At 34.5% G+C, this 18,882-nt stretch overlaps 1 protein-coding gene across 4 annotated transcripts in view; it reads right to left on the bottom strand.

The window, feature by feature from the left end:
• Positions 1-18,882, bottom strand: part of LRRC7 (leucine rich repeat containing 7) — a 572,538-nt gene that overhangs the window by 18,088 nt on the left and 535,568 nt on the right. For 3 of the 4 annotated variants that reach the window (XM_004762996.3, XM_013061642.2, XM_013061640.2), the window contains one exon: positions 8,949-9,023. In XM_004762996.3, coding sequence (XP_004763053.1) covers positions 8,949-9,023 — 75 coding nt within the window. The remainder of the gene's footprint in view (positions 1-8,948; positions 9,024-18,882) is intronic. The other variant, XM_013061643.2, reaches the window with a different exon arrangement.

Here is an 18,882-nt window from a genome sequence, read left to right as displayed (position 1 = left end):
TATTAATGAATGTTTTAGGTTCACTAAATGAATTGAATTTTTAATATGAATTGAGTCATTTCTTGACATGGAACATTGGGTTAGGCCTGTTGCAGGGGGAAGCAATGACAGAAGGGGTTGGAAGAAGGGTTTGAATGAAAGGAGATAAAATTTCAGTTCAGGAGAACCTTCTTTTTCCATTGTTAGGACTGAAGAGCAAAGGGAATTTATATTGTTGAAATGAATTTTGCTATCTGGCTCACATCTTGGATAATTCAGACAGGAAATCAGAAAATTACGTTACTATGTTTGTATAGAGATTTTCCAATTAAAATGAATATGAGAAGAATCATAATATTTCACCTAGTAGTATTTTGTGGTTGTCTTATGTGTGTGAATGGAAAAAGAGCTGAGGAAGTAGAGGTTACTACTAGGCAATATTTTTGAGGGCAGGTTATAAATCCAATGATGCTTTCAAAAGTAAATGTAGGGGCGCCTGGGTGGCTCAGTCGGTGGGTCTGCCTTTGGCTCAGATCAGGATCTCAGGGTCCTGGGATCAAGCCCCATACTGGACTCCCTGCTCATTGGAGAGTCTGCTTGTCCCTCTCCCTTAGCCCCTGCTCATGTGCTCTCTCTCTCGTTCACTCTGTCAAATAAATAAATAAATAAAGATCTTTAAAACATTTTTTAAAAAGAAAAGAAAATGTGTATAATCTACATTTGTGCATTTGATATTTTGAATATATGAGTATTATAAATGCAAAAGATAATTTGAAGAATCAATGCTAAATTAATGAAACTTTAAAATACATTGTCAAAGTTGGTCACATATATGTTTTATATAAACACAGTCTATTATAATAAATGTGGGCACTTTAGGGGAAATAGCAATTTAATGAAAAATGAGAAATAAATGAAATGGCTTATTAAGTTAAAATGAAGCTAATAAGAAAAAAATTCGGGTAGGAAAAGATATTCTGAAAGTTTTATGCTTCGAGAATATATAACTAATGGGCTTGGCTTTAGCTGATTTGAAAGTATAAAGGAACATTTTATTGTATAATCTTGCTATTGTTTCTAGGAGATATCCTGCCTTTTTAAAATTCCACTTGACATTGGTGCCATAAAATGTTTTTTAGTTGTCCCTTTGCATGATTTAGACATGGAAAGATGGAAAGTTAATGAAAATCATATTTACAATTAAAACAAAAAGTAGAGCTTTGCAATTATGGCCCATCAGTTTACTGTAAAGCCTACTTGGTTTTTGGATTTCATCCTCTTGTTCCTTCCAAGATTTATCTTTGATTTCCTTCTGGTAACTGTTTTGTTAAATGGGTAAATTATGGATGTTTATACTACAGAAATTCTACAGAGGATGCTGTAATTCTCCCAGGAATTTTGTTGTATCCTTATTATTCAAAGTTATAACTTTAAAAACTAATTGCTAAGAAGGCTTGGCCACAGGGTTGGTGGTATTTTCCAGTAAGGAGGACAGCATGACTCCTTTAGAATCCAAAAAACAAATGGTATTAGGGACTAGGTGAGTGATTCTTGGTTGACTGAAACTCACCCTCAGGACAAACATTTAAAAGGGGCAGTATACATGTATTTTGTACATAGATATACATTAGTACATTAACATCTCTAAAAGCCTATAACTCTTGGAACGAGGGAAAACTAAAAAATACAGCAATCGTTTTAGAGCTACAAGGGCAAGCCTTCTTGGTGTTTGATCCTGATAGCCAGACATTATGAGGAACATTGGGAATCTTAAATAATCATAATTGTGTTTCACATTAGCTACCTGGAATTCAGTCTCATTTCAGAGTTTTAATCTGATAGAGTACTCTCATTAAATACTCGCATATATTTGGAGCTGAAAATACTGCATAATCAATACTACCTTGACTTTAAGCCAAGTCATTTGAAAAATTTTCCTTTCTATCAAAAATCTGAACTATAGACCTTAAATTCTTGGAGAGTTCCCATGAAAAATTTACATTGCACTTCTTAAATGTGAGAAAGGTTGAAGTCTTAATGGCTTTTACTGAAGTATTTAAAAAACTTCATAGAATTAAGCATAAATAAGAATTTTTCTTTTATCTTAAGTGCACACACGTACTGCAGTTTGAATGTTTCATGAATTCTGGCTCAAAAAAAGACATAGCAAACTAGAATAGACTCAACTACAGACTTTGTCAATTATTTGTTTAGGAATTTGGGCAAGGAACTGGTAATAAGTAGTAATTCTGAAGACATTTACTTATTATTTATCTGGTCTGATTTTAGAATGCCAGTTTTCTTCTTATCAAGTGTGTTGAATGAACATGTCTAACAAATGAATTCCCTACCTTGGTTTGCAAAGCAATTCCCTGACAAGCTATACTTTATTTCTTTTTAAAGAAATAGAAACTGTAAAATGAACAGAACTGCAAAATGAATCTCTCATTTTCAGGAGGCTTGTGTAGCCCTGTTGGTCTCTGTGGGGTAGAGCACTCACTCTTAAAAGAGGACAGACTGGAAGTTGCTTTTATTAAATGTTGAAGTCATCTTCTTTCCTTTCTTCTTCATTCATTTTCTGCTCAGATAATTTTGGGCATGTCTACTTCCTGGGCTAGGTTAGGTAAAGCCCGGGACTTAGCTATAGTCTATTACATTGTTCACATTGCTTGGCACAGTACTCCCTACACAATGGGCATTTAATACATGTTTTCCAAATATGTAAATAGAAAATCTGATGCATATGATGCTATCAATCAAATTTGTTCCACTGGAATCAGTACTGTATAATGTAAGAAGCTCAAAGAAGTCATTTAGCCTCTGTCAATAGTAGATATCTTACAGAATTGTTGCCTGATATAAATAGCACAATATAGGTGCTTAATTGTTATTTTTATTTCAGCCAAATTATGGAAGTTAGAGCCAGTCTAATGAACTTAACTTGTTCTTATTGGTTTTCCTGTTTTACTTACTCTATATAATATTCCTGCTTTGATTCACAATATGTAAATTAAACGCAATCTTTTATTAATTTACTGAACTGAATTTCATAAATTGAATGAGATATGTAGTGAAACTCTGGCATATAAAACCATACACATTTTTAAAAAAATATTTATTGTCTTCTAATCAAATTGTATTAAAAATCTTATTCTTCAAATGTATTACATCATTAAAAGCAATAATTTCTCTGAACATTAAGAATTATGTGATTACTGACCCTTTCCCCCAACCTTTTCCCCAACCTCTCTGATGTTTTTGATTTTCAACCACCAAGTAAGATCAACTAAAGAAAAGCGTTAACTCATTTGACTTTGTTGGAAAATGCTTTAATGAAATTTCCAAATAGCTTAAGTTCATTTTTTTAAGGGTCCCATACTTCATTTTAACCATAACAAAAATTTCTCACTTGAGTTTTTGTAGCTTTTTTGGGAGAAATTTTTAAAAATTCAGAGACATGAATATACTCTAACCCATTCCAGATGACTCATGATGATAATTATGAACATGAACACTGTGGGATAAAGCCGTGGGCCCAGTTAGAAGCTTCTGTAAGAAACATTTCCCAAAGTGTATTCTGTGGAGGTAGTTAGTTAATGTTGTTCGTAAAGAGGGCTGTATGGTTAAATATTTTGGGACATGTAAGTTTGTAAGATTTCTCAGGTTCTGAAATTCTTAATACATTGTGAAATCCTGAAACAAGGGATAGAATCTGAGATGGGTCTGAAACTTCTTTGAGTAAGGAACTCCTTTCAAAAAAGATACTGTAAGGGGTGCCATTGGGAAACACTCTATAGTCTATACTGAATGACTCTGCTGTACTCTTTGAATTTTGGTTCTATCTTTTAAAGGAAGGAAGTTTCTCTCTCTTCTTGGACAATGAAACTGTTAGCTATGACTTTTGCTTCTGGCTATGTGCCTGGATCCAGAGGCTTTCCCCTTTGTGGTCTGGAAAGCGAGGTAAGACATTCCAAGTATGAAATAAAGTCTTCTTTTTGAGTGAAAGGCATGAAATTTAGTGCATGGACTTTGTGACATTAATTATGGCTTCTCGGAAGCTCTTTGCTTTGAGATTGTTGAAGAAATAAACTTTAGCTAAGTAAGATAATACTGTTAGCAGCTCACCACACCTACTGGTCATTCGAAGAAGCACAGAACTTCCATTCAGACAAGGAAGGCTTGATCCGGTGGCCAAATACAGGCACAGTACTCTGTCTCTGTATATAGTAGATTCAGGCCTCTGCGGACGTTTTAGTTAGATTTTAGGGAAGGCTACACTTCTCACATTCTCAGCCTTGAAAGCTGTGTCTTAGTACCTCCTCCCCCAGCCCTCTGCAGGTTTCAGTTCTCCACCTCAGGGCAAAACCTTTTCTTTTTTTATGCCTGTGGTCTCCCTCTCCAGTATTCTCTCTTTGAACTCCACACTAGCTCATTCTGACGGAAGTCTCTCCCCTCTGCTCCTGAACACTGCTGCCAGGTTCACCCAGTTAGTCCTTCTCCTCATCCTCCTCTTTCTTCTCTGTTAAGCCTGGAGTAACTCCTGCTCCATCAAGAGTAAACTCTCTTGATAAGGCACTCTGAGCCAACAACCTACAAACGGCTGACTAAAATTTCAGACACGTATTCATTCAGAGTGGGTTCTTGATTTGTCTATATGAATTATAGAACCAGGTTTTTTTAAGACTAGAAAAAAAGGGGAAATACCTGATTTGTTCGAATTACATCTCTTTGATTATTCTATTTCGGTATCTTAGAGATATAAGACGAGGAATATATTTTGGAAAACACTTAAAATTATGGTACAGTAGAAGAGACTCTGAAATGATCTTCAATTAGGTATGATATTAGTATACCTTATATGAGAAAACTGTTTTGATAACTGGTAAAACATGGATGTTATTGACAAGTATTTATAAATTATTTACTTTTGTTTTTCCTGCCAAATTAGCCTCCTGTCCAAGGGAAGGGGTGGGCAGGTAAATGAAGAGGATAGGGTTTGACTACAGTGATATACTAGAATATTATATGTATAAAAATGATATGTAACATAATGTGTAATGTACTTACAAATGAGTGTTAGGCTATAACTATGAACCATGTTAACTATCAAGTATAATAAATTCCTATTATCCAGTCTATTCATTTTTTCAACAGAGTAACGATAATTAATAGATTTTCTGTATTTTAATATATTTTGAATTTAAAATGCATAATAAATTAGATTGAATTGTTTAATTGGAAAGAACATTAGAAAAAAACTTTGATGTTAAACCAACAAAATTACCACTTCAAAAATGGTCAAATATTGGCAAATTCACATGGTTCAATCTAATAACATTTTTTTTATAATGCATGTGCTCACATTTGTTCTCTCTCACCCCTGTGTGCTTTGACTTTGTGGAGAAGGTGGGTGGGGCTGGGAGGGATTAGTTTTCCCAGCCTCATGGCTAGCTCCTCCTCCAAAGTGTCTTAAAGCAACATGACTCGCTAAACACAGTAGGTCATATGAATATATTCATTAATTATAGTGTATTTATTCTGGGAAAATGAACAGTAAAAGGATGGAAACATCATGTGAATATGTCTTAATTAAGATTATCTTTTTTAAAACTAACTCATAATTTTAATTTAAGCTTTCTGTTTGAATGATATTTATAAAGTGATTTGTGAAAAATAAATGTCCTTAAAGTGTATATGTGATTATTTGATTGTTTGAGAACAAAATATTTCTTTCCATTTTTATGTCTCTCTTTCTTATTGATACTCTACTGTTAGATTATTCAATTTATTCTTGAACTTGTAATTTTTCAGTGTTCCAAGATCCATTGTTTATGCACCATACCCAGTGCTCCATGCAATGCCTGCCTTCCTTAATACCCACACCAGGCTCACCAAATGCCCACTCCCTCCCCTCCAAAACCCTCAGTTTGTTTCTCAGAGTCCACAGTCTCTGATGGTTTGTCTCCCTCTCTGATTTTCCCCAACTCACTTTTCCTCTCCATCATGATCTCTTAAAAAAGAAAAAAAGATTATCTCTTAATGCACACCTCTTTATGTAATTCCAGTAACATGTTCATGATCCCATAACAGAATAAGAAGAGATAGTGGGTAAAAAGAGTTATAGACAAAGAAAGAGAAAGCTCTTCTATAATAAATTAGGGGCTTGGGGGAGATTTGGGAAAAGTGTATCTTTTTTTTCTATTTGCTACTGGGTTAGATCAAACCCGGCAACTGCCATCACTTAGGAGGCTCATTCATTGCGGGGGCGGGGGTGGGGGGGTTGTTGTTGTTATTGTTGTAGTTGTTTATTTCTTTGTTCCTTTTACCTTGATTTTCTAGGCTGCTACATTGTCATCAAAGCTAGTAAACAAATTTGCTCCAGGGATAACATATTTTAAGGATCTTCTAAATGAGAGGCAACTCATTTTTTCCAGTGTTCTTTAAACAAAGAGCCAATAGCTTTATAGACAAAAATATAATTTGCCCTCTTAACATCTGATGCTGACAATGATTTCAGTTTAGAATTAGCCATTCTTATCTCTTTCAGAAAGTATAATTAGCCACTTGTGCTTTTTAACTAGTATGAGTGAAACTGTAAATATAGTAATTTGTCTGATTACGGTTATGTGCTTTTTTCTTTTGCTGAAAATGGACTTTGATTTTATTGTACTAGATACAAATGAGTTCTAGAGCAAAAATAAAGTGCTACACCTTTTGTAGTCATTTGTGGAGTGAAGAGCCAACCCAGGTGCAGCTCTCCTGCAGTTTTGTGGTTTTTACAGATTGAGTTTATAATTCCTTCCTACTTCTTGCATTAGGAATTGATTTCTCGGTGTGCTTTGCCATTGCTGTATACCTCTTAGGGACTAGAAATACTCAACCCTCATGTCCCCCCATGAAATCCTTCTAGAATTGCACAGTCAGGAAAGAGTATTCTAACCCTGCAACTAGACACTAACTGAATTCTCATTTCCCTTCTCCAGGATATCTATATTCATCTATACTGATTATCTATCTATCATCTATCACTTGTCTATAGATATATGGATATATAACATTTTAACATATAACATATATATTTAACATTCATATATATATACACAGATTATTCACATATATACACATGTGTATGTATGTGCGTGTGTGTGTGTATATATACATATATATAAATATTTATATATATATTTAATTTATATAATATTTAACTTATTATATATATATATAAATATATAAATATATATAAATATTTTCTGAATCCGAGAGAAAAACCTTTCTTTTGCCAACTCTGTCATGGATGAAGGCTACTCCCAAACTGTCTCAAGCTATGGAAGGCCTCTCTAACCGGTATGGCATTCAAATAGATCAGAGATCTGAGATTAACTGGCTACATTTTTTTTCAGACTCAGAGGTTCAAAATAACTTCTTTGAAATTCAGTAGAGGAAAAGACTATCCACTTCTTCTGCTAAACAACAGCATTTACCAAGTGTTAGAGAACTACATTGTGAATTTATTCTTGACTGTTTTTCATGGAAATTTATAGAATTATTGAACAGTTGAATTTTGAAGCTGAGGGGACATCAGCTTCAAAATAATGTAATATAATATAATATAAACCACAGTTCATTTACACATAATAATTGTGAGTCCTATAGACATGATGTAAAATGCTTAAGATCAGAAAGCTAGCTAGGAAGTAAAAAATATAGAACTTCCATAACCAAATGGTAAAAATAAATTCAGAATATTTTATGTGTCTTTTATGTTTCAAGATTTTAACTCTAAAGATCAACTGCTGGCTTGGTCTTCTGCCTGCATGGAATGGACTCAAATCTGCTGGATGCTGTTTCTATTGTGACATTGTCACAGGTTCAGGCAACCTGTGGTCTTCAGAGAATTATTATTTTTGAAAACTTGAGTTTTCATGATCTTCCTAGTTCATTTAAAATATTTCTGAGAATAAAATATTAAGGCTATATATATAATATATAAAAATACATAATTATATAGAATTTCTACTTCTCTAGGACTTTTTGAAAGTGTTCAGTAAATAAAAGATAGACTATCTCCTTAGAGCTGAGTTGTGTGGGGTCCTTGCATTGCTGTAACTGTTTGTAGTCTAACAAGAAGGTTCCTTTTCCACATGTCCTATCTTCTCAATGTCCCTATATCTTCAATATATTATGTGGAACCATGTCATAATTGCTTCAGTGGTTAAATATCTAAAATTTCAGATAGTTCCACCTAGCTATATAGTGGATAATTTCAGGGTAATAAGTCAAAACACTGAATTTTAAATAAACTGAAGATACTTAAGGGCCTTTCTCTGGAATGTAGGAAATGACTAAGCAGAAGTGAATTCAGAGAGAATAAAGACAGCAAAATGGTTACACCAAGAATTTTCTTAACTGTTTTCTGGAGTGACCCTTTTCTGTTACATAGAGCTTTAAGTTAGAAAGTCCTTTCCATCAGACAGTACATTTTAATAAGTCACCTTATATTTGGTAAACATCTGTTCAAGTATTTAAGAAGGGGGAGTAGGGGCATACAACCATGCATTTCACAGTATTCAAACTGTAATAAGCTTACTGTTGAGAAATTAAATATGGATGAGTCCCTTCCTCATCCAAAGTCAACACAGATACCCTGGTTTAGTACTCCAATACTCTTATTTATACTTGATAGCTCTGCATAGATCTTGTGTGTTTCAGTTCTTCTTGTATCACCAAAAACCCCAGTATTCATATAAACAAAAATACACAGAACATCTACCATGTGCCAAAAACTGAAATATACAGGATTATATCAGATTGACTTTGCTTCTGATTTGCTTCTCAACCCCCCAAAATAAAGGCAAATAAGAAATGTGAAAAGGACTTACTTCCAATCATTTAATTCAAGTTACTCTATAACGTGAGTACATATTTGTTTTAGTGTGGCAGTTGAAAACGGTGCTTCTTGTCTCTCTTACCTGAAGGATCTTATCGCCAGGCTGCAGCAGGTTGGATGCTGGTCCATCAGGCTGAACCCTAGTAACAAAGATACCCTATAAGTCAGAAGTAACAGAGGTTAGGATTGTATCATCAAGAACTAGGCCTAGTTAACAAATTTCTCATTCACATAGAAAACAATGAAAACAGACTAAAAACAGTTTCCACATATAAGCTTCAAAGATTTTTATAGTATTTTAAGCAGCGCACCACTCTTCAAGTCAAGTTTAAGAACAGTAACATCTTTACTTGCATAACAAAAGCTGATCTTGTTTTTTAAAGTGATCTCATGGCATAGTCTTAATTTCTTTCTTAAATAATTTGAAACATGGCATTACACCATCTTTTATATAATTCCGAAATCATCCTAAGTTATTCTTCATTGAAAATGTCTTCTATTTGACAGGTTGTAAGTTCAGTGTACACTTTAAAAACCTTATCAGATTACATACAGATGCTATTTTATTTTAATCAGTATTACTTTGTATATTACTGGTAATTTTAATATAAAATATATCTGAACAAATTAAACATAAGAAAATTCCAATATGCAATTTAAACATAATGTTTCTGCCAATGTAGTTACAGAATCCTGAAACTGATTAATTTAGTTAATAAAAAAGTCAAATTAATTTTGTTGCCCATGTATATAAAGCAAACATTTATTGAATGCCTACCATATGCTAGGGCTTGATTACTAGTGTTACAGAGATACACAGAATATAATTTTTGGCTTCAGTGAGCTCATAATATAGTAGAAGAAAAGTCAAGAAACCAACAGTTATGAAATATTAAAAATATAAATAATTTACATAACAGAATGTATTAAATAATAAAGATGATATCTCAATACAGTTGACATTATTTTTTTTTCGTTCTTAAATAAGTATTAATAGAATAGAAGATAATATTGTAATGTCATTGCCTGTTATTTAGGGAATCATCTTATTTGTTGATTTGTAAACTTAATAACTCTCACTTAAACCCATTAACCTTATGCACGTGTATTTGAATGGTTTAACAAGAAGGCCCTAGTTGAAATACTTCTATGTGTGTTTTCATTTAGCATTTCAGATCTTTTTGAAAGTTATTAATTTAGAGATGTTGAATGATTTTTATCTTTCTGATTTTAATCTGTTTTCCTTCCCATTTAAAGATGAAACTATAGACAGCCATTAAAATCCTTAGAAAACTGTGTAACTTTTTTTTTTTTTTTTTTTTTTTTTTTTTAATTTTTTTTATTTTTATAAACATATATTTTTATCCCCAGGGGTACAGGTCTGTGAATCACCAGGTTTACACACTTCACAGCACTCACCAAATCACATACCCTCCCCAATGTCCATAATCCCACCCCCTTCTCCCAAACCCCCTCCCCCCGGAAAACTGTGTAACTTTTAACCAGCAATTCAACTTCTAGAAATTAGCTTAAGTACATAACTAGACAAGTTGCAACATTCATTTACTAATATGTTCATCATAGTATTATTTGTAATAATAAAAGTTACAAACCACACTTAAAAGTCTAATAACAGAGAACTGATTAAATAAATTACAGTAAAGTCGCACAATAATATGATATGTGATCATTAAAAATGAAGTTCTAGGTGGCAGCTACAAAAGTATACTAGTCCTTAGTGAAACAAGGAAGTTATAAAACATTATACCCCATGATGCTATTACTATGTTATCATACTATTTTTGCTGAAACATGTTTATATACATATTTGTGTAAAGAGTATATTCCTAAATATTAGCAGTGGTTATACTGGGTAATGAGACTTCATTGTATACATGCATATATGTATGTATACATACATACACATACATACATATATATACATATGGTTTTTTTCTTTTTTGCTTTCTGTCTTTTCTAATTTTTCTACAATGATTATGTACTGCTTTTAGCCTTAAGAAAATAATAAAAACTAAAAAAATTTTAGGTTAACAGTGTCACTATTCAGATCATGTTCAGCTTGTTAATTTTGTCTATTCACTTGTACAAATGGTCAATTCAAAAGGAATAAGAAAACAGGTTATTTGGAAAGGACAGCAACATAAGGAATGATGGTGAATCCACCAGACCAGGGAATGGCACTGGTTATGAAAACAAAAACAATCCCTATGGCCCTTTACACACATAACACTCATTCTATCCGTCCAGAAGACTGTATGAGCTTGGTCCTCCTGGTGGACCCCCCCTTTCCTATTGGGTCTCTATACAACAGACAGAATGCCACTGTTGCTCAAAATAAGCCACTACATCTCTGGGTGGTAGAGGTGAAGTTGTTCTGACTATTTATCTCAGCAGTCAACATCTGGGCTACCTAGTTAATATTGACTGCTTTTCTCCAGCTTATTCTGCAAGAACCATTTTAATAATGTTTGTATGAATCCAGACCATAGAAGCTAAATTATGATCGTGTCTACAATGCTTGGAGGAACGGGTAATGCTCCACAACCTGACTGCTGGAAGAATATGAGTGTACTGTATGTGGCAGGTTTAATTTCATCCATCACAAAGCTTTGTGGGATTCAATCTCTGTTCTGAAGGCTTGTTTTCTTGTTGTTGTTTTTAAAGGTTTATTTATTCCGGAGAGAGAGAGAGGGAGCAAGCATGGAGCTGGGGAGAGGGAGAGAGAAAATCTCAAGCAGACTTCCTGCCGAGCGTGGAGCCTGATGTGGGGCTGGATCCCATGACTCTGAGGTCATGACCTTAGCCAAAATCAAAAGTTGGGTGTTTAACCAACTGAGCCACCCAGGCGCCCCCTGAAGACTTGTTCTGAAGCTACTCTTAGGACGGCCTGAGTCTTCCAAAGCATTTATTGCTGCTTTCTAAAGCTTTAATATTTCTTTTTCAATCAATACATTTCATCAACTAAGAAACTGCTACTGCCCCTTGGTATAGTTTTTTTTTTTTCTATATTTATACAGATATACAGCTATATCTTATCAGGCAGCAAACTGCCACTTTAGTCAAAGCAGATAGCAACGAGTGTTACATTTGATAAGGGTCTGTGGCATTCATAATTTGTGGAGGTGGAATGCTTCCCAAAAGACTGCCTGCAAAGGCCAGTGCCCTGATTTTTCACTGTATTTGTGTATATAAATACAGCCATATGAGAAAAATAACTCAACCCATTTTGTGGTATCTGTTATGGTGAATATTGATGACTTTGGTACAGTTTTGGAAAAGCTCGTTGTAGTAATGTACCAATCTCCCTTTTAATAAATTCATTTTATTGTGAGACTTCAAAAAATACTTTGGCCCTGATGACAGAATTTGGTAAAGAATCAGATTATTTGTATTCTGAATGTTAGAACAGTAACTTCCCACTGTTTGGTAAAAAGCCATCATGTATGTTATCAAAGATCTATATCATGGCATCTGGTCAGTTGTATAGCTCTGCTGCGAGACTTAAAGTATGCTCAATTTCTGTAACATTTGGTTGAGTGCTAAATGTGGGACAAATAACCACATGATATGTTCAAAACAAGAGAAACAACACATACACCTAAGCTTATAGCAAAACCATTTTGCCCAAGCAAAGAAAATGCTTCAGTAACTCTTTTTCAGCAAGGTAGTATATATTAGTACTTTTCTGCTGCTGTCAAGTTATCACAAATTTAGTTGCTTAAAACATCACAAATTTATTATCTTAGTTCTGTAGGTTAGAAGTCCAAAACCAGTTCTACTGGGCTGAAACAAAGGTGCTGGCAGGGTTGCATTATTTTCTGGAATCTCTAGGGGAAAATCTGTTTCCTTGCTTTTCCCAACTTCTAGTAAATGTCCACATTCCTTGGCACATAGTCCCCCTTTTTCATCTTCACAGCCGGCAACTGTGTATCTCTCTGACCGTTCTTCTATATTCACATTTCCTTCTGACCATAGCCAAGAAAGATTCTCTATCTCTAAGGACCTGTGTGATTAGATTTGGCCCACTGGATCCAGGATAATCTCATCTCAAAGTCGGTAATTTAAACTCACCTGCAAAGTCCCTTTTGCCATGTAATGTAACATATTCACAGGTTCTAGGCATTAGGATGTGGCTATCTTTGGCAAAGGGGCATTTTTTTCTGGGTGTATAAGAAGCTAGAGCATAGCTCTGGAATTAGTCTGTGTTCCTCACTTAAAAACTGGGCAAGTTAATTAACTTTTGTGTACTTAACTTTCCCTCATCAGTAAAATGGGTATAGTAGAGGCACATACCTCATAGTTAATACACTGAGTAAATATATACAAAAAAATACTTAGAACAGTAGATGGCATTCAGTGTAGCAACAATAAATGTTATCATATTTATTGAAAGTTGAGCTACAATCCAAGGTCTTTATCTTCAGTAAAACCCATATCGAAAGTTTCTGAGTCTCTAACAGTTTCATATTTATTGTCTGGAAATATTCAATCTGGAATATATTGAAAGGCCAACATTTGTTATCTTTCTCTCGAATGCCCAGCAGATAAAAGGATTTGCATGTCCTATTTAGGAAAGATGACGGGAAGATGGCTGGGAAGTCTACTGTTTCATCTGTGGTTTTCTAGTGGTGGCTGTCAGTGGTAATCGTTCTAATTATTGTTCTCTCTCAGCAGTGGACATGGGTCCCAACTAGAGGGCTTTCTGATAGTTCTTAGTAACTTTCAGGGGCTACTTCCTTCGGTAGCTCGAAGTCAGGACCAGTTGCTCTTTACAGTAATAGCTGCTACAATCTAGTTTTGGCATCTCTGAGTATATTTTTTAATGTCTGACATCTCATAATCAGCATAATCGTTTTCCCCTAGCACCACCTCTAGAGAGCATCCCACAACAGAGCAACAAAATATATGCTGCAACCTTTTCCAAAGAATATATGTTTGCTTTCCTCAGACACCAATACCTGGGTGTGCTTGAGTCAGACACAGACCCCCTGGACCATGCATTACAGTTGGACCCACACAAGTTTGCACCAACGCTAATCTAGAGAGGGCTGGCCAGGTGTTGCTAAGAGGCAGGACCTTTTGCCATTTCATTTTTCTTCCCCATTTTTTTTTTTTTTAGAAACAGTTTTTATGCAAGTCCCAAATAGTTTTGTTTTCTTAAAAGTATCCAGACTAGGTTCTTAAGAAAGTTTTACTTTTCACAAGTAATTTTAAAAAGTAGTGAGTATGGGAGGTTTTTCATAGTGTTAAGATCTGATCTTGTCTAACTGGTTACCCAGTCTATACACCTCTAGAGGTAAACTTAAATGGACTCAGAAAGTTAATCTACAAGGCCAACGTTTCTAACTTTAGAGGAGAAAGGAACTTTGTATGGCTTTTTAATGATGAAGGTGAATGAGTGTGACAGTCTCAGCTATTGTAAATGTAGACCCCAAAATAGAACTTGTCTTAAGGGAACTGCAACTTCAATTTATGAAATATGTTTTTCTTTAAAATTCTGCAAAATCCTGGCTCTAGCTTATGCTAAGAAATTGGTTTCTAGGAAGGCCATATCTCAAATAAAAATTGTATACTGTTACCATTACAATTCAGAACACATTGGTTAAATATTATAGAATATAGTATTTTATGCTTTCATATAATTATGAAAGTTCAAAAGTGTTTCTGGAGAAAAAACTGACTCATAAAGAACAAACACAGCTATAGATTGAATAAATTTTAAAAGTTTTTTTTTTTTTTTTTTTGGTTTCTTTTGTTTTGTTTTGGGTTTTTACTTTCTGCCAAAAGTGTGCAAATAATTTTTTTCATGAACCTATGATGTGGCTTATGGAAGCAGAATTGGATCTATGTAATAGAATGCATTTACTTAACTGTTGTGATTGGTAGAAGACTTGACACATCAAGGATATAAAGGTATTATCAATAGTTCTCCTCTCTATGAATCAGAAATGTGATAAAAAATATTTTAAGATTAATTGATGACACTTTGGAAAACAGTGTGGAGATTCCCTAAGAAATTAAAAAAATAGAGCTACCCTAAGACCCTGCAATTGCACTACTGGGTATTTACCCCAAAGATTCAGATGCAGTGAAAAGAAGGGCCATCTGTACCCCATTGTTCATAGCCGCAATGGCCACAATCACCAAACTACGAAAAGAGCCACTATGTTCTTCAACAGATGAATAGATAGAGAAGATATGGTCCATATATACAATGGAGTATTATGGCTCCATCAGAAAGGATGAATACTCAACTTTTGTATCAACATGGACAGGTCTGGAGGAGATTATGCTGAGTGAAATAAGTCAAGCAAAGAAAGTCAATATCATATGGTTTCACTTACTTGTGGAACATAAGGAATAACATGGAGACATTAGGAGAAGGAAAGGAAAAGTGAATTGGGGAAAATCAGAGGGAGAGATGAACCATAAGAAACCGTGAACTCTGAGAGACAAACTGAGGATTTTGGAGGGGAGTGGGGTGGGGGGTTGGGTGAGCCTGGTGGTGGGTATTAAGGAGGGCACGTATTGCACGGAGCACTGGATGTGATGCATAAACAAATGAATCTTGGAATACTGAAAAAATAAAATAAAAATTTAAAAAAAGATTAATTGCTAAGTGTCAAATCTTAGGCTTTGAACAGTTTGCTACCTTAACAACTGAGGAATCTATATGTAGCAAAAGAAGATATTTATCCATGGCCATTAGAAACCAAAGGAGAGTGGGGAGGGAGGGAGGAAGAAAAAGGGATATTAGCAGTGACCATGATGCTTCTGTGTATTAATGAGCTTTAGTCAACAAAGCAATGAAATGTAAAATCCATAAGCAATGAACAGAAATAATTGTTTCGAAGCCTAGGAAATCTGACCATCAAAAGACAGAGATATAAATATGCTACAACTGACCAAAGTCCTCCAAAATTTCTCAAAAATCTTATGCACAGATGTTCAAAGGAATAACATATAGTGTATATATTTATTTATTAAACTCTCTTTCATGCGTTTTTAAATAATGTAAACATTAAAAAAGAAATCACCTGGCTACATTTGTAAAAAAATTCATTAACAATTCACTGGAACAACAAGAAGACTGGTAAAACTCATAGAAATTGACTTACACGATTGCAAATACCTTAATGGCAATATAATGGACATGATTTTTTTAAAATTAATATATAGTGTATTATTTCCTTCAGGGGTACAGGTCTGTGAATCATGTCTTACACAATTCACAGCACTTGCCCATAGCATATACCCTCTCCAATGTCCATAACCCAGCTACCCTAACCTCCCCTCCAACCCTCCACAGCAACCCTCAGAGTTTGTTTCCTGAGATTAAGAGTCTCTTATTGTCTCCCTCCAGATCCCATCTTGTTTCATTTTTTTAACAGCCATGATCTTAATGGATGAACTATAAGTTGTTTAGGCTTGCATCCTTCTTTTAGGTCATTTTAAAGGTTTGTTTAGTAGCCAAATTAAAAAAAAAATATATATATATATACACAAAAAAATATATGTATTTATATACATAAAATATATAAATATATATATAAACACCATTGTAGAAATAAGTATATATACTATACATATATAATGTTTAGTAGTTAAATAACATAAACATAATATATAGTTTTCAAGATACTGCTTTCTGACTTGCTAAAAGTATCCAAAAAGTAAGCTGTTTATTCCCCTTTACTTGAGATTCCTGTAAGAAATGACAAATTGACTACTAGAATAATTTTTATAGTTTCATGCCGACATAATGCACTATTCTTTTTGGGGGGAAATTTGAATGTAAGGGCTAAAATTATGTTTGGCTTTGGTTACCTTATCATTATAACTTTTCTTTTATTAATTGCTCCAGTACTCCAAGTATTAACAAAAAATGAAACATCTTTGGGATGTCTGTCCATTATGACTGAAAGTACCTTTGTCTCCTATTCATTTCTTAATGAAATTCTTTTCTTTTTATTTTATTTTATTTATTTTTTTAAAAGATTTTATTTATTTATTTGACAGACAGAGATCACAAGTAGGCAGAGAGGCAGAGAGGCAGGCAGAGAGAGAGAGGAGGAAGCAGGCTCCCTGCTTGATCCCAGGACCCCGAGATTATGACCTGAGCCAAAGGCAGAGGCTTTAACCCACTGAGCCACCCAGGTGCCCCTCTTAATGAAATGCTTGAACTGAATAAAATTTTCTTTCATTTGATTTTCACATTTTCTCTTAAAGGTAAATGCTCACACTCCTTTACATATTGTGTTTTCAGATTTCTGCCTCTTTGGAAAAAAATTTTAAAAATTCCATTTCCTTTATTTCATGAATGCTTTAAAGCCTATATTTAATATGCCACCTCAAACGGTAGTGAATTTTTGGATTGCTGAGCTTGAACCGTTTACTGATTCTGTTAGAGCCCTTCGAACAGAGGGTTTTCTTTTCAGCTTCATATATAGCATAAAGAGTGGAAACTATTAGAAACAGGAGTAGGGGACTATAGGTGGCTGTGGATTCTTCTTTGTAGCAATTCCCAAAATAGTACTGGTAATCAGCTTCCTGGTTATCATCACTGCAGGCTTCTTTAAAGCCTCTACAATGGTATAATTTTTTACTCTATTTCAAAATAATGAACTTCAAAGTGAAGGATTCAGTGAAAACTTTTTGTCACTTATGCTGAAATAAGGTTTTTGAAGTGAAGAATTATTTTGTGGAAGCTAGATTTAGTCAAACTATGATTCTTTTAGACTTAGGTTTTGGTTTTATTTAACGGCTAACACATCGTTGTGTAGTTAGACCATGCTAGAAGTATTGCTCAGAGGTGGCAGGGAACTCAGAGGTCAAAAGGGCCAGTGATAAATGCCCAGAAGGCACACAGTTTTGAATTCCTAATACACTGACCTATGACGTGGCTCTTAGGCCAAGGCTGTGCATTGGCTGTATAGTGGGGAATGACAAAGATGGTAGGTTTGTTTGTTTGTTTTTCCCACTTTGGAGATGCTCTGTTCATCCGTTATTTGAAATTTTATAGTGGCAATGTTTTCATTTATTATCTGTGTAACTTTTTAACAAGTGTAAGTTAAGGAAAAAGGACTTTGCAGTTGTAGACATTTGAGACTAAGAATGTGGTACAGTTTCACAGGATGATGACTGATGTCACCCCGAGTAAATGCACTGAGACAGCCACGTGGCTGATGAATGGAAGGGAAGCTGTTCACACTCAGTTAGAAGGCACCTAAGAATAAGTGGTTCTTGATTCTGTGTCTCTTTGACCACTAACATTTTATAGTTCAGAGATGGAGTCCTTCAGAGGACTGAAGCCACCCCAGCTGGAGTGTCAGACAAAACCAAACATACTGTGGAGTTTTTCTTGCAGTAAAATAACAAGTCAGTCTTCCCAAGTCTATATTATCTCACTAAATATGCCATTCAGAGTCACGATAGAAACATTTTTTTTTTTTTTTTTTTTTGGTCAAGGAGGAAATAGAGTAAACATGATTTTCCTTAGTCAGAGACTTTGGTATACTTCAGTAAACAAAGAAACAAAGGAAAGTAAGATAGGATTCTTCTTTAATCACCTTAATGTTTAGTCCAACACTAGAAGAGGTTGCTTCCAACCTCCTATCAATGAGTGTCTTTGGGGGTTCAATGACAGACAGTACCTTGTTATGGAAATGTCATTTATATATGGTGATGGGGTACGATCAATGAGGTTTCAAATATAGGAAGTAGTTTTCTACTCCATTATACTCAAGACAGTAGAATTAGTTACTAAGACCATGTACAGCTGTACTAATTATATTGTAAAGGTGACAGGCAATTAAACAAATGCATATTTGCAGAAGCAATTATCATATGATCTCACTGATATGAGGAATTTGAGAAGCAAGACAGAGGATCATAGGGGAAGGGAGGGAAAAATGAAACAAGATGAAACCAGAGAGGGAGCCAAACCATAAGGGATTCAATCTCAGGAAACAAACTGAGGGTTGCTGGAGGGAAGG

This window comes from Mustela putorius, unplaced genomic scaffold, assembly GCF_011764305.1.
Source record: "Mustela putorius furo isolate JIRA1106 unplaced genomic scaffold, ASM1176430v1.1 tig00003853_pilon_pilon_pilon, whole genome shotgun sequence".
Lineage (NCBI taxonomy): Eukaryota > Metazoa > Chordata > Mammalia > Carnivora > Mustelidae > Mustela > Mustela putorius.
Note: the sequence above shows the minus strand (reverse complement) of the source record. Positions and strands in the feature narration are given on the sequence as shown.